General features: G+C 36.9%; 1 protein-coding gene across 1 annotated transcript; it reads right to left on the bottom strand.

Annotated features, from left to right (window-relative positions):
* Positions 9,002-11,500, bottom strand: LOC109727848 (protein MAIN-LIKE 1-like). Its single transcript, XM_020258049.1, has 7 exons — positions 11,483-11,500; positions 11,313-11,399; positions 10,586-11,227; positions 10,424-10,509; positions 10,253-10,349; positions 9,743-10,174; positions 9,002-9,658 (listed from the first exon to the last, which is right to left on the bottom strand). The coding sequence occupies exons 2-7, from the start codon at positions 11,397-11,399 to the stop codon at positions 9,062-9,064; spliced, it is 1,941 nt and encodes a 646-aa protein (XP_020113638.1). The 5' UTR covers positions 11,483-11,500; the 3' UTR covers positions 9,002-9,061.

The following is a 15,149-nucleotide window of genomic DNA, read 5'->3' on the forward strand; positions in this document are numbered from 1 at the left end:
AGTTAGGCTTAGTTTGATATTGAGACCCATCTGACACTAAAAGATAAAATAGGGTAAAAGCATATAGAGATATGCGTCTAAGTTTTTCGGTGGAACCGCAAAAAATATATTCTAAATAACTCATCCCACATAAACAAACAGAACATTTTTCTGTCGTACTTTCTCACCGCACATAGCGCAATATCTTCGCAATTCCAAACAAAGCCTTAATAGACATAAAAATTCTAGTCAAAGAGCTTCGCACACACGAGCCAATGTCGATAACCAAACTGACATAAGTTAAGCTTGTTAAATAGCTTGCTAGAAAAACAATACCAATAGAAAACATTTGTCAATCACGTGAGTGTCCCTTACATGTCCAAATTAGTGAGTCCCACTTTTCTTAGATAGTTCAACAATGAAAGATTAAATGAATTTTCATATGATCACTCTACTATCCTGTACAAAGAATATATACTACTCTTCTAATACTGTATTTGATTTCTCCAACTAAGAGCTGAATCTTTTGAGGAATCATTTTACTACGCATATCATCTCCAAATCAGAGCCTCTCATGCATGGTCTCTTCTCCAAGCATATACCTATACCTAGTAGAGCAGTAAGATTCTCAACAAAATTACTTGCAACTAAAATACTATAAGCTTCTCATCTTGAAAGTTGCTCTTCCTGTTTCCTCGTATAGTGCACTCAAAATTGCATTCTCTACATTGCATTGCCTAATTAGGCAATACATATGCCTACCAAGTGAAAGAGAATTGGAAATCTGCAACCCAAAATATTACTAATCTTTCCTCCGTAAGTTTTTAAACATAGGATGCCTCTAATAAAATACATCCGGTCAATCCCGATGAGGACAACCCATATCGGATCCAAACCAAACGATTGAATTTAACCGAATCCAATATGGACATACCAATGGCGTCATCACCATTCGACACACTGTTTGGCTTCTATTAAAACTAAATTTTGTCACTCTTCAAACTTCTTAGCATGGACAGGAAGTAAAAGTGCATATAAATCTTTCCATTTCGGAGAAGACAGCTTCTTGTTATTTGGGTGTTCAAAAGTAGTGCTAAACATTTTATTTTATTTTTTTGGTTTACTAGATTAAGAATGTATTTGTAGGAGCCAAATGATCTATTTTAAATGGGTCTATTTTGTTCCTTTTGAGTCAAGTTGACTTTGTTGGATTTTATCCTATAATAAATTTTGATGATAACAAACAAATATTGGATTTAATTTGTCATTTAGCAATTTCAGGTTATAGTTGAATTTAAAGTGGCTCAAGCTGAACCGGAATTGATCAAAGGTAACCATTCAATCAAATTGTTCAAATTGTACCAAATTGGATGCAAATGCCACAACAATAATTTGGATGACTTACTTTACAATTTATCGGATTTGAGCCGGCCAACCTAGTCAAGTTAACCAACTTGCGTTTTGGGTTTGATTTGAGCTTAATGTCAAATTAGCCATTATTTTAATATGGTATGAAAGTGATTTTATGTATGGTATAAATTCAAATTTGATTTTAATATAGTATGAATTTAAAAAATATGAAATATGATATAAATGAGTTTTATAAGTATTGTATTATTTTAAAAGCTTTTACANTTCTTCCCCGATTCCACTATCCCGGGTGAAAAAAGTTAACTTTAGGTTGTACTACAAGAGAGTACGATTAAACCGGCCTCCCTTAATCCCTTCCCAATTGAAAAAGAAAAAAAAAGAAAAAAAAAAAAACAAAAAAAATTTAGGGTTAAGAGGGGAAAGAGAGGGTAAGTGGTGCAGGCTCACCTTACCCCGGAAAAAAATTAAATGGTAGATCTTAGAGGAGGAGAGAGAGTAGGAAACAGCAAGAGAGATTAAAAAAAAATGGTATGTCGCATAAAAATTAATTAGATATGATATATTTTACAAATATATACTTTAAAATATCTTAAAGTTAAAAATATTAATCTAAAATTTTTATGTTATATATTTTACATAAATTGTAGGGTTAAACCTTAGGCGGCTAGGGCGGAACATAAGACCGCGAAACTTGGTAGCGATAAATAGAGCGACGTTCTCTTACCTTGGTCGATTAGCGCACTAAACAGACGAAAGAGAAAGAGGAAAAGAGAAGAAAACAACATAACACCAAAATCTAATAAGAAAGAAAGAGATAAGGAGAATAGAAAAACGTATACGGATAATTAGCGATACAAATATCTTTGAATGAGGATGCGTCTTCCGAAAGGGGGAGAGCAAAAGAGAGAGATGTCGGTAAACTTTTTATCGTTATCGTCTACCTATCATTTTATTTTGTTGTTTATATAAAAAACAAGATAATCATATAAGTAAGTAAGTAAGAAGACAACAATAACAATAACAAAAACAAAACAGAAAAAAAGAAAGAAGAAGAAGACAACAATAACAATAACAAAAACGACAGAAAAAAGGAAAAAACTCAAACGATGACAACAACGAGGATGATAAAAAAAAACAAATCACAAAAAAGTAAGAACCATATATTATCAAAGTATTCAAATCTCAAAGAAGAAAGAAGGAAGTAATCAAATCTTATAAATACCCAGGTTGAGTTAGATCACCCAGGTTTTGGTAATAGCTTATATTTTTTACAGCAGTGGTTTATGGATATTATCACTATTTTTAACAAAGTAAGAACCATATATTATCAAAGTATTCAAATCTCAAAGAAGAAAGAAGGAAGTAATCAAATCTTATAAATACCCAGGTTGAGTTAGATCACCCAGGGTTTGGTAATAGCTTATATTTTTTACAGCGGTGGTTTATGGATAATACCGCTATTTTTAACAAAGTAAGAACCATATATTATCAAAGTATTCAAATCTCAAAGAAGAAAGAAGGAAGTAATCAAATCTTATAAATACCCAGGTTGAGTTAGATCACCCAGGTTTTGGTAATAGCTTATATTTTTTACAGCGGTGGTTTATGGATAATACCGCTATTTTAACAGCGGTATACGGTGGGTTAACATTGTTAAGCCCCGTTGTTACAAATCGATTGTTTCATTTTATCTACCGACGTTGATAAATAGGGGTAGATGAGAGTTCTAAACCACCGTTAATTAAAAACAGTGATTGCAAGTTGAAATACACCGTCTATAAATAGCGGTGATTAATACTCTATACCACCGTTGGTGTAAATTTACACTATAAATCACCGTTTATAAATAGCGGTAATTTATACTGTAAACCACCGCGTTGATAAATGTTTTCGCGTATAAAACAGGATAAAAATGAAGTAAGATATATACGATTACGTACAGATGTATAGTACGAACAACCAGATCGAAACCTGACGAGTTCAAGAGATAAGTGATTTATAGGCTCTTCGTCGTCTGTTTATAAAGACCTCGAATACGATGATCTCTTTAGACTTACTCGAAGCGAAAACGGTGAATGCGAACTTTTTCAACCATGTTTTTTGAACGTTAAACCTATTTAATTTTTATATGGGGTTTGAGCGAGAGAATGTAGACACACACACAACTATGTGGAATTAATTATCAGGGAAACCATCATCGATATATTGTCCTGTGCACGTTTGCTCTAACCGAACTAACATCTACTACTATTAACGAAGTCCCCCCGCTCAAATCAATGTGTAGAGAGAAGAATTGGGATGAAAAAAAAAAAAAAATAGTGGACTCCATCACAATCCTCATCTGTCCAAATGGACATGGAAACGTCATGTTACCGACTACTCCTAGAGTAAGTGACAGAAGACTTGGTGATTGATACCCGAGGTTCTAAGTTCGAATTCTAATTAATTCACATTTACAGCTAAGTTTATTTCAAATAAAATAAACGAAATGGACAACGTGCTATCTATCTCTCAAAAAAAAACATGAGAGCGCCATGTTGGATTTTAACTGGAGCTTCTATTTCTATAATAACAATAATATACATATATATTATTATAGTTTAGATTGCGTCTATCGAATTAAATTGTATAATTTTGAAATATCATATTTTAAAAAATTAAGTTAAGGTGAAATGTTTCGTATATTGGGTGTAAAAATAAATTTTGTATCCTGTATTTTCAAATTCTCATTATAAGAATTTTAATTATACAATATTTTACACATAGCATTTTATACTGTTTAGATTCTATATATTAAATATAAATTTTAATTTTATAATATTGTCAGTCAAAAATAAATTATACAGTAAAAAAATGAGAAAGAGAATAGGGTGAATGAAAGAGGAAAGAGAATTGGATAGAGAAAAAAGTAGGCTTCAGCCCACTCTCTCCACCCAGATGAACGTGGAGAATGGGGGAGAATGAAGAACCAAAAACAAAAGAAACAAAAAAAAAAAAACAAAATGGGCCTCACCCCGACCAGCTTTGCCCAAATTAAGGTGAGACCGCATGTTGGATTTTCACTTAAGTTTTATATATAAAAGATACTAGCGATGTGTTAGATTTTATCCAATGATAAATTTTGATGATAACAAACAGATTTTAGATTTAATTTGTTATTTAGCAATTTCAGGTTGTAATTGAATTTAAAGCGGCTCAAGTTGAACCGGATTTGATCAAAGGTAACGATTCAATCAATTTATTCAAATTGGCCCGGACAAGATCAAATTGTACCAAATTGGATGCAAGTGCCACAACAATAATTTGGAGGACTTCTTTACAATTTGTTAGATTTGAGCCGGTCAACTTAGTCAAGTTGACCAATTCACCTTTTGGGTTTTATTTGAGCTTAATGTTAAATTAGCCATTATTTTAATATAGTATGAAAGTGATTTTATGTATGGTATAAATTCAAATTTGATTTTAATATAGTATGAATTTAAAAAATATGAAATATGATATAAATGAGTTTTATAAGTATTGTATTATTTTAAAAGCTTTTACAAATGTGGAATTAATTCAAAAAGTTTTTCATTTATAGTATTAATTTAAAAGGATTTTATAAATTTAGTATAATTTCAAATGAGCTTTTCAATATAGTAATATTTCAAATGAGTTTTGCAAATGTGGTATGAATTTGAATTTTATAAATTTAGTATAATTTCAAATGAGCTTTTCAATATAGTAATATTTCAAATGTTTTGCAAATGTGGTATGAATTCGAATTTATTTTGGAATTAATTCAAATGCATTTGCAAATATGGTTAAAATTCAAATTGAAATCAATTATAATTTAATTATGCTTTTGTTCCATTTTTGAAATGATGGCTAGTGTATTTAAAGGGGGGCTTGGATGTTGTTTGTGACACAACTTCAGAAAAATTCTCTAAGTCCTAATTGTTCATATGATTTGTAATTGTGATTTCTTAAGAGATTGTAAAGAAGTCTTGTGATTGTAAGCGGCTTTGGTCTTGTCCTGTTCAAAAGGCCAAGTGATAGTGAAATCGGCCTCGAGGAAGAAGACGGATGGAGTAGGCAGAAGGGCCGAACCAGGATAAATCATCTGTGTTATCTGAGTTTGATTTTTTCTTTTATTTGGTTGTGCAATTTTTTAACTTATTTTTTTTTACTTGAGATTTTAGTTGTCAACTAATTCACCCCCCCCCCTCTTAGTTGTCATTTGATCCTTCAGACTTGTGGCTTATGTTGGGTTTAGTGAGCCAAGTTGAACCACATAGATTTAGCTAGGGGTAAAAGATAATACGTTAAGAGAAGAAACTAGCTTCTTCTCTTTTCTTCCATTATTCCCTTGTTTTGTTGTTTCTTTTGGGAGCAAGAAAAGTGTGAAACATGGTCCAAAGGTTGTAAGAATTTTGTTAGGTTTGAGGTGGCAGACCTCTAATCTACCTCTTTTTCTCTATTGTAAACATTCATTGTAAGGCACTTATGATTGAAGGTTTATTTGGTATTTTTCAGTTTTTCATTGTATAGTATTTTGGATACTTTTGGTGAAGTTGATTAAATTCATATGTGGAGTTGTTTAAAATTATTATTGTGAGCTTTTTGCTTCTTCCTTCTTGTCTTCCACGGTGGTTGTGCGATCTTGGGCGTGTAAGAAATTTGTATTTTCGATTTCTACACATTGAAGAAAAGGAAAAGAATGTGCTCGGGTTGGAGTTCGTTTGTACTTTTCTATTCATTTGAAACATCAAATCGTAGGATAGAAGTAACGCTAATATTTGTCGTTCTATATTGTATGATATATAAGCCCATACCATGGCTACTTCTTGGAAATGGTAGAATGGTCCTAATATAGTTGCATTTGAAGCAAGCCCTTTTGGCACTTGTAATTGAATCATATAGTATAATATAACATACTGTCAGATAAAAAAAAGAAGCGTTTCAAGAGGATTTGGAGGCATCGGCATTATGAGAGATTGTTATTATTGAATCAGGTCAGACCAAATCCTGAGATGGTGGCAGGTTTTTCTTTGGGAAAGTCGCACAATTAGTCTCCAAAATTTCTCTCGAGTTGTATATATTATAGTCCTCAAACTTTTATATTCGACATTTGAAACTTTTGAACTTTCAACAACGGTTCATTTTAGTCCTAATATTCACCATGAGTGTTCCATTATAGTCCTTATATTGATGTAACAAATTATTATTGGTTACACCTATTTCTTTTTATTCTTTTTTTTTGAGAGAGATAGGTAGCACGCTACCCACTTCGTTTATTTCATTTAGAAATAAACTTAGCTGGAAATGTGAATCAACTAGGATTCGAACTTGGGACCTCGGGTACCAACCACCAAGCCCTTTGCCACTTGCTCTAGGGACGGTCGGTTGGTTACACCTATTTCATCTTGTATTCGTATGGATAAGCACAAATTCTGCCAAGTCTTCACCGAACTGATTCTTTCAACTTTCAATAGAACGGCCTTATTTTTTAGATAGTGAAAAAACTGTTACTCGATGGGTATTAGGGTTAAAATATGTGATGAGATAAAGAATTGATAAATACATAGAACATGAATATACTAGGTGTAGGAGATAGTTCAGTCTCAAGAGTAAGTATACATAATGGATATTCTTTTAACCCTTAGGTATCGTTTGGTTCGGAAGTAAGCTATTTTAGGCTATTCCCGAGACAGGTATAATTTTTGGGAGAAGTAGAAATAAAATCAATTTTGCATTTGAATGAAAACTGAATTTTTCTCGGGAATAAACAAAATAGCGTTTGCATGGTTAGATTGGAATAGAAAGGATAAGAATAATTATACTTTTAACATAATAATATTTTATCTAATTAATTAATAAAAAATATTAATTAAATAATAATTCAACTTATTTAATTTACTAATTAATCATAAATATTGCTAAATGTTAATTAATAAATTAACTAGTAATTAATAATTTAATTAACCACAAGTAATTTAATAAATTAATAAAAAATTAATTAATATAATTAAATTAGTCAAAATATTAATTAATTAATCGGTTATTGAATAAGTACACTGAATAATTAATTATTTAATTTGCAAATTAATTAAAATAATAAATTAAATACTCAAATAGCCATTTAAATATTTATTAAAATAATAAATTAAGTAGTACAATTAATAATTTTATAATAAAAATAATATGTTATAATATATAACATATTATTTCTATATAATTTAATTTTAATTCAATTTATAATCTTAATAAAGCATGAAATTAAACCTTGAAATAGCACTATTCCGTCAAAATTATGAAACAGTAAATCCCAAGCTATTCCGGAATAGCCGGGAATAGTAAGATTTGGCCGGAATAAAATTCTGTCCAAAAAAACACCCCCCGTTTAGCGGGATAGCGGAGATAACTTTCGTTGTCCCCGCTTTATCCCCGAACGGGCCTTAAAAAGTTTGAGAATCAAAACGAATCCTAGGTGAAGTTCAGAGACAAATATGGTGCATGACCAGCAGTTTACTCGTTTTCCTTACTATTGATTGGTCTTTGGCAATCCTCCTCTGAACCTTGGATTTCGAAGCGCTAAGTTCCAAGCTCAGATCCGAGACGGACTTTTTTCGAAAATAACCCTCTGAAATTTTATAATTGGCAAAATAACCCTCTGAAAATTTTATTTGTGAAACTAACCCTCCTCTCGCCACCTCAGCCGCCACCTCAGCATTTCTCATAAAGACGGTGACTCGTTCACCGTCTCTTGAAGACAGTAAATCGGTAAATCGTTAACCGTCTTCTCTGGCGTGGACCCCTCGCCTTCTCAGCAATTCCCCGCGTATCAGCGCCTAAGGAGCAATTCGACAGAAGACGGTGACTTGTTTACCGTCTTAACAAAGACGGTGAATCGTCCACCGCCTTATCTAGGCGTACACCATTCGCTGCCTTCTCAGTGTTGCCCCCGCCCAAATAAGACGGTGACTCGTTCACCGTGTTTACTGAATCTTGAAGACGGTAAGTTGTTCACCGTCTTCTCTAGGCGTGGAACCTCCACTCCCTTCTCAGCAATTTCCCGCGTATCACCGCCTGCTCAGCAATTCGCCGCGAAGAAGACGGTGACTCGTTTACCTCTTTAAGAAAGACGGTAATTCGTTTACCGCCTTATCTAGGCAGCAAATCCGATCGACAGCGGGGGGCATAGATAAGACGGTGAATCATTCACCGTCTTAGTTAAGACGGCTAATCATTTACCGCCTTATCTGAGCAAGTTTCCCGCCTTTAGTGTAGAACTCCACCAGCCTAATTTCGCCAAGTCCTCTAGAGAGGGGCTAAAACACAGATAAGACGGTGATTCGTTCACCGCCTTAACAAAGACGGTGAATCGTCTACCGTCTTATCTAGGCGTAAACCAACGCCAGGACTTAGCCGTTTTTTCTCCGGTTTTGTGTATTTGCACTAAAGACGGTGAATGGTTCACCGTCTTTAGTGCAAACAGCAGCAACTGCTGTTTTAAGCTTGATTTTAAACAAAATTTCAACAAGTTTGACGCAAGTTTTTTCACGATAACAAATTTTTCAACAAGAAACACAAGATCACGAGTGGAATAACAAGATACAATCAACAAGATAAAAATATCAAAAAAAACCCCGAGAAATATACAAATATGCACTAAATTAAGTATTATATAATATTATACAAAGTCTAAGTTATCTAAATCAAAAATATACAATCAGCCTCTCGATCGTCCTCTCCCTCGACGTCCTCGGCCACGTCCTCGTGCACGGCCACGTCCACGTCTACGGCCACCCTCTACAACGAGATCAGCAATAGGTATGTCATCAATTGCCTCGATATCGGCCATCGCATCGAGATCCGCAATCATAACGCCCTCGCGATGCTCCGGTATCGCCTGAGTCTCCTCGATAGTGGCTGGTCTAGATGTTGGGCGGGCTTGTGATGAAGACGCGGCATGACGTCGAGAATAGACGAATGTAAAGTGATCTCTAGAGACTGGCGGCGGCAAAAGCAAGTCCAAGTCCAATGGCCTAGTAGGAAATCTCTCAGGGGCGGCGGGTATATCAGCAACATCACTAGGAGATGGAGATCCAGCAGATGTCGGTGTCTGACGGTGGTGATGACCCGATGTCGATGCATGTCCAAAATCTCGACCTCTGATATCAGTGGCGACAGGTATAGTAGGAATGTACTCCAGTACACTATCAAGATCAATATCGATACCCGTCAATACATCAATCATCGCCTCATAAGAAGGTCGATCATGAACTAGGCTCCTGATGCTATACTGTGTCTGTCGTATAGCGTCCACCTGCATTATAGATAATAACTCACCTTTGGCAATCTATAATATACAAAATATTAAAAAACTAATAAATGGGCTGAGTGATCGTACCAAAGCTCTCTCGGTCTGGCCACGAGGCTGGTAAGTCAATGGTGGACGCTGTACTGGACGAGAAATCCATCGTCTCGTGATCTGCCAGTACCACTCCATATAAATCGAGGTCGCCTGTACTGGATCATCACCGACAATCAGATGCTGGTCAATAATAGACTGTAATCGCTGTCCCCATCTCTCGATGTGTGCAGCATGAAAGTGGCCCCAATGCTCATCTGGCCGCCCCTGAGATGTAAAGCGACGGATGGTCTCCACATGAATAGGTATATGCTGCAGGAGACCAAACTGCCGAAGGACTCGATCGGGCACGTGAAGCTCGACGATATGAAAACAAATCAGCGTGGTCCGCGATCGCCATACCTCACTGCCCTGTACACAGAATGCTGGTAGCACCTCTAATACAGCATCTGTGTACGGCCGCCATGTAATCTGTGAAAAAGCCAATAATAGTCAGCAGAATGCATTAATACGGTTGAATATTGAAATAATGGTTGCATTAATACGTACCTGTGTCTCTCGCTGCTGATCTAGCTCATCTCTATAGAACTCTATATCAGTCGTCCTAACGTTGGCCCCAAAACGTAAACCGCCGGCATTCGTCCACCTGATATTTGAAAAGTATGTTAGTTGCAAATATATAGGAAGAAATATAATATGTATCATATTTAATTATTATACCGGCAACCCAAAGGGCAATCAGCCATGTCGGCAATAGCTCCAACGCCAGTAGGTCGGCCGACATGAAGATGGTCCCATGCCCAAATCTATAAATAAATTACAATAAATTAGACATGTAAGCTTAAATAGGAGAAGTTTTATATAACAATTATTATATATTACCTGTACTAATGTCGCGAAACAACAGCATTCGACCTTGTCCTTTAATGACGCCGTTCCCAATGCGCGATAAAGGTAGGCCAATGCTGCCGACCCCCAGGCTAAACCACCACATGCGTCAAAATCCGCCAAAAGTGGTAGCCACTTAAGATGAACTCTATATCCGGTGGGGTTTGGAAACAGACTACAGCCAATCTGATATAACATATATGCACGGGCTGTGGCTGCAACTAATCCAGCCGGAGCATCCAAATGTATATGATGGAAGTGCTGGTATATCCAATCTAAGCGAATCTGACCAGCTCGGATGCCATCCGGCACAACCCCTAAAAGCTCCTGACAAATCTCTATCCACGGATGCTGTGTAGTCCCCGTGACAGGCGCTCCATCGACACGAAGACCTGAAATAACCGCCACATCCTGAAGTGTAATCGTCATCTCACCGTGGCGGAAGTGGAAGGTCTGGGTCTCCCGTCGCCATCTCTCGACCAGAGCTCCCAATAGAGACTGATCGAGCTGCAGACGCCTAAGTCGAGAAATACCGTAGAATCCTGACTGTCGTAGCAAATCTAGCACCGCTGGATGATCCATATCCCACTGGTTCAATTTGCGGCCATGCTCTACGAACTGAACGCCGCGATATCCCTACAGTGACAAAAAAATAGTTAGCACAACATTTATATGTATTAATAATAAACATAATTTATAGAGAAATAATTCTTACTCTCACCTCAGTCGTGATAAATGAAGACCTATGTAGATGCTGCTCTGTCAGGACGGACTCATCAACCGGTCCCGCCTCCTCTAGATCTGCCATCTGCAATTTTAAAGAATTTGTAATTAGTAACATGCATCCAAATAGCGCATTGAATATTGGAATATTGAAAGTTTAATAAATACTAGTAAGTTAGGTAACAAGTCCTACGTCGACGTCCTTGTTGTGCGCTCTCTGTATTCTGTGGACAAGTATTTCTATAATGACCGTGCTGCTTACAAATGCTGCATTTTGTTCGTCGACCACTGGTTGCGTCCATTATATTACGAATACGTGTTGATCGTGGTCGACCTTTCTTTCTTCTAACTGGAGGCGGTACAATTGGTGGGCCCATGGGTCGTGGCCAGTAGCGCCTGTCTGGAACTGGATGGAAAAGCGGTGCGTATGTCTGGCGATAACACTCTACAGTATACCAATGGGAACAAAGACTATGATAATCTATTCTTAGTTGTGAATTACTGCAAACTGCTAAAATATGCGAGCAAGGTATGCCCGTTAGCTTGAATTCCCCGCAATTGCAATCCGCTTCTGTTCCATTAATGGTAACATTGTAATCAGAGTATCCTGTTTGAACTTCAAACTCAATAGTCCCAAATCGATATACAATGTGTCCCCGTGCCGTCACCATATTCATCGTAATTCGACTTTGTATTTTTGGTGCTAACGTGGCCGTCATACTTTCACCATTTTCACGACGCTTTACAAAATAACTATTCAGTTTGTAAAAAGTTCCCGCGACAAATGCCGTTACTGGAAGAGCACGGATACCCTTAAGTACCCCATTTAAACTCTCGGACATATTTGTAGTCATCAACCCGAAGCGTCGACCTCCATCAAATGCCCACGCCCAATACTCTTTGTATACTTCGAGCTCATCGACCCACTTCCACGCATCCTCATCTAGCGCGCGTAACTCATCTTTCAGTTTATAATATTCTACCGACGTTGGAGCACTGCCGATACTATAAAATTTGTCTAATAATGATTCATTTTTAAACCGCTTAGCCATATTTGCTTTCATGTGTCGAAGACACCACCGGTGTGCATGCCCCTGTCGAGTAGGATATAACTCAGCCACTATTTCCTTTAAGCCACTAAATCTATCAGATATAAAACAAACCGGTCGATTGCGTATAACATAATGGCCCAAGTTATGTAAAAACCAACGCCAAGTTCCACCATTTTCGCCTTCGCAAATTGCAAAAGCTAAGGGAAAAATGCTATCATTCGCATCGACAGCCGTCGCTATCAATGCATGGCCTTCGTATTTGCCATACAAGTGAGTCGCATCAATGCTCACCACCGGCCGACAATGTGCAAATCCATGAATAGAAGGAGCAAATGACCAAAAAAGACGGCCAAACTGACATATTCCCTCTGATGGCCATCTATGATCAAGCCGCCAATAAGTTCCATGATTAGTACTCTGCAGCATAGTAAGATACCGAGGCACGTCTGTGTATGACTGCTCCCAGCTCCCATAAATAATTTGTAATGCTTTGCTCCTTGCCAGCCATGCCTTCCAATAATTTATTTGAACATGCAAAGTGGATCGCACCGTTTCCTGCACTTCTTTTGGCGTCATATTTAGTCTTGCCTTCATTAACGGGAGAATTAGTTGACATATGAGATTTGAAGTACAATTACGATGCGCCGCATTTAGCATTGGAATAACACAAGTATGTTGACCCGCGTATGTCTTAACTCTGAAATATGTTGCATCCTTAGGAACCGAAGCGTGTAACCTCCAAGGACATCCCTCAACTGTGCATTTCACTGTATAAGTTGTTTTGGTAGATTTCACAACTTTCATCTGAACATTGTGAGTAATGTGCCATCGATCAAGAGCGTCCACTAAAGATGCCTTATCATTAAAGACTTCACGGAGCCAAGTCCCGTCAATGCTAGGTAGATCGGAATTGTTACGTCTAACATCGAACTCACTCGAATTCACAACATACTGTTGTATCCAATTATTATCCATAGGAAATTGCTCCGGATGGTCAATAAAATCAAGTTCCTCGTCAGGATTGTCTACATAATCGTTGTTTACATGCGGGTCGTCATTCAAACTGTAAATGGCATTCGCAAGGCAATTTAATCCACCATCGTGATCATCTTCAATGTCAACGGCTAGATCATTCCAATCGTCGTCCTCATCCTGATTACCGTCATTATCAATGGGTGCATCCTCCTGATGACCATCATTATGAATGAGTTCATCGTCCTGATTACCGTCATTATCATCTCCTTCATCGACAATATTATCAAGAACTTCATTCCAATTTGTATAGGGTGTAGATAGCCTGCAATACGTCCCGAATGTTTACTATATTAGGTAAAATTTCATTTACTATTAATTAAATAATCCAAATTTTCTTTACCCCCAATCGTAATTTTCATTAGGTGTATGAAATATCCTGGGTTCGTCACGTGACATCGAGGGTTGCGCACGTGACGTCGACGGTTGCGCACGTGACGTCGAGGGTTCGGCACGTGACGTCCAGGGTTGCACACGTGACGTCGACGGTTGCGCACGTGACGTCGACGGTTCGGCACGTGACGTCGAGGGTTGCGCACGTGAAGTCGAGGGTTGCGCACGTGGAGACTGACTCTGTCTGCAGTATTCATAATTATAATGTATGAAAGAATTTCATAATTTAAAAAATATTCACCGCAATCTTGAGGTATATTACTGACCTTGTCATTCTTACGCCTTGTTCATTATCAACTTCACGGTCACCAATTGGATTCTCCGAAAATCCCACATCGATATCATTATGTAGCAGGCTTGTGTAATAACCTTGCGATTGATATTGTGTCTCTGAAGGACATAAATCTTTCTCTATGTATAGCGACACACATCCATAATGTTCAAACAATCCAATTAATCCCTCCAATGATTCATCATCTACTATATCATGAGCAATATATTCATTTGCTCCCGTAGGGCATTGAATTGTGTATTTAAGACAACATTCTTCTCTATTACAATTTACTAAACGATACATTCTCCTCTCAAAATTCGCATAGGTCGTATCTGAACGAATCGCAATCAATTTCTTTCGAGCACCGAAATATCGAGGACCATTCCCATCCATATCTAACTGTCCATCCCAATGAACACTAAGAGACATCCGACGACTAGCCATTTGAACTACACAGAAAAATAAATCAACAACATTCTCCATGTTCTCATCAGCGAAAACTAAACCTAAGTGAAATGATAACTAAATGATAGAAAATTTACAACAAGAAAATAAAGGGAGTGTTACTAGGTTAAAACTTGGTAAACAGTGAGGTCCTCTCTATGGTTACCTCTTAAACAGTGAGGTCCGTTCTTTCAAGAACCGGAGCATAACCTTTTTGCTTCTTATGATACTATTTCCTCAGCTTAATGGATAACCATTTGCTACCAAGGTCTAAACCTTAAACACTAAACCTAGTTTAAACTAGGTTTAAGGGTTTAGGGTTTAGTTTAAACTAGTATAAACTAGGTTTAAGGGTTTAGGGTTTACTTTAAACTTGTTTAAACTAGTTTAAACTAGGTTTGGGGTTACTTTAAACTAGGTTTAGGGTTTAAGGTTTAGGGTTTAGTTTACACTAGTTTAAACTAGGTTTAGGGTTTAGTTTAAACTAGGGTTTATACTAGTTAAACTAGTTTAGGGAGTTTAGGGTTTAGGGTTTATACTAGTTAAGGGTTTAGGGTTTATACTAGGGTTTATACTAGTTAAACTAGTTTAGGGAGTTTAGAGTTTAGGGTTTAGGGTTCTCTCTCTTTCTCTCTCCATT

Source organism: Ananas comosus, linkage group 23 (assembly GCF_001540865.1).
Source record: "Ananas comosus cultivar F153 linkage group 23, ASM154086v1, whole genome shotgun sequence".
Lineage (NCBI taxonomy): Eukaryota > Viridiplantae > Streptophyta > Magnoliopsida > Poales > Bromeliaceae > Ananas > Ananas comosus.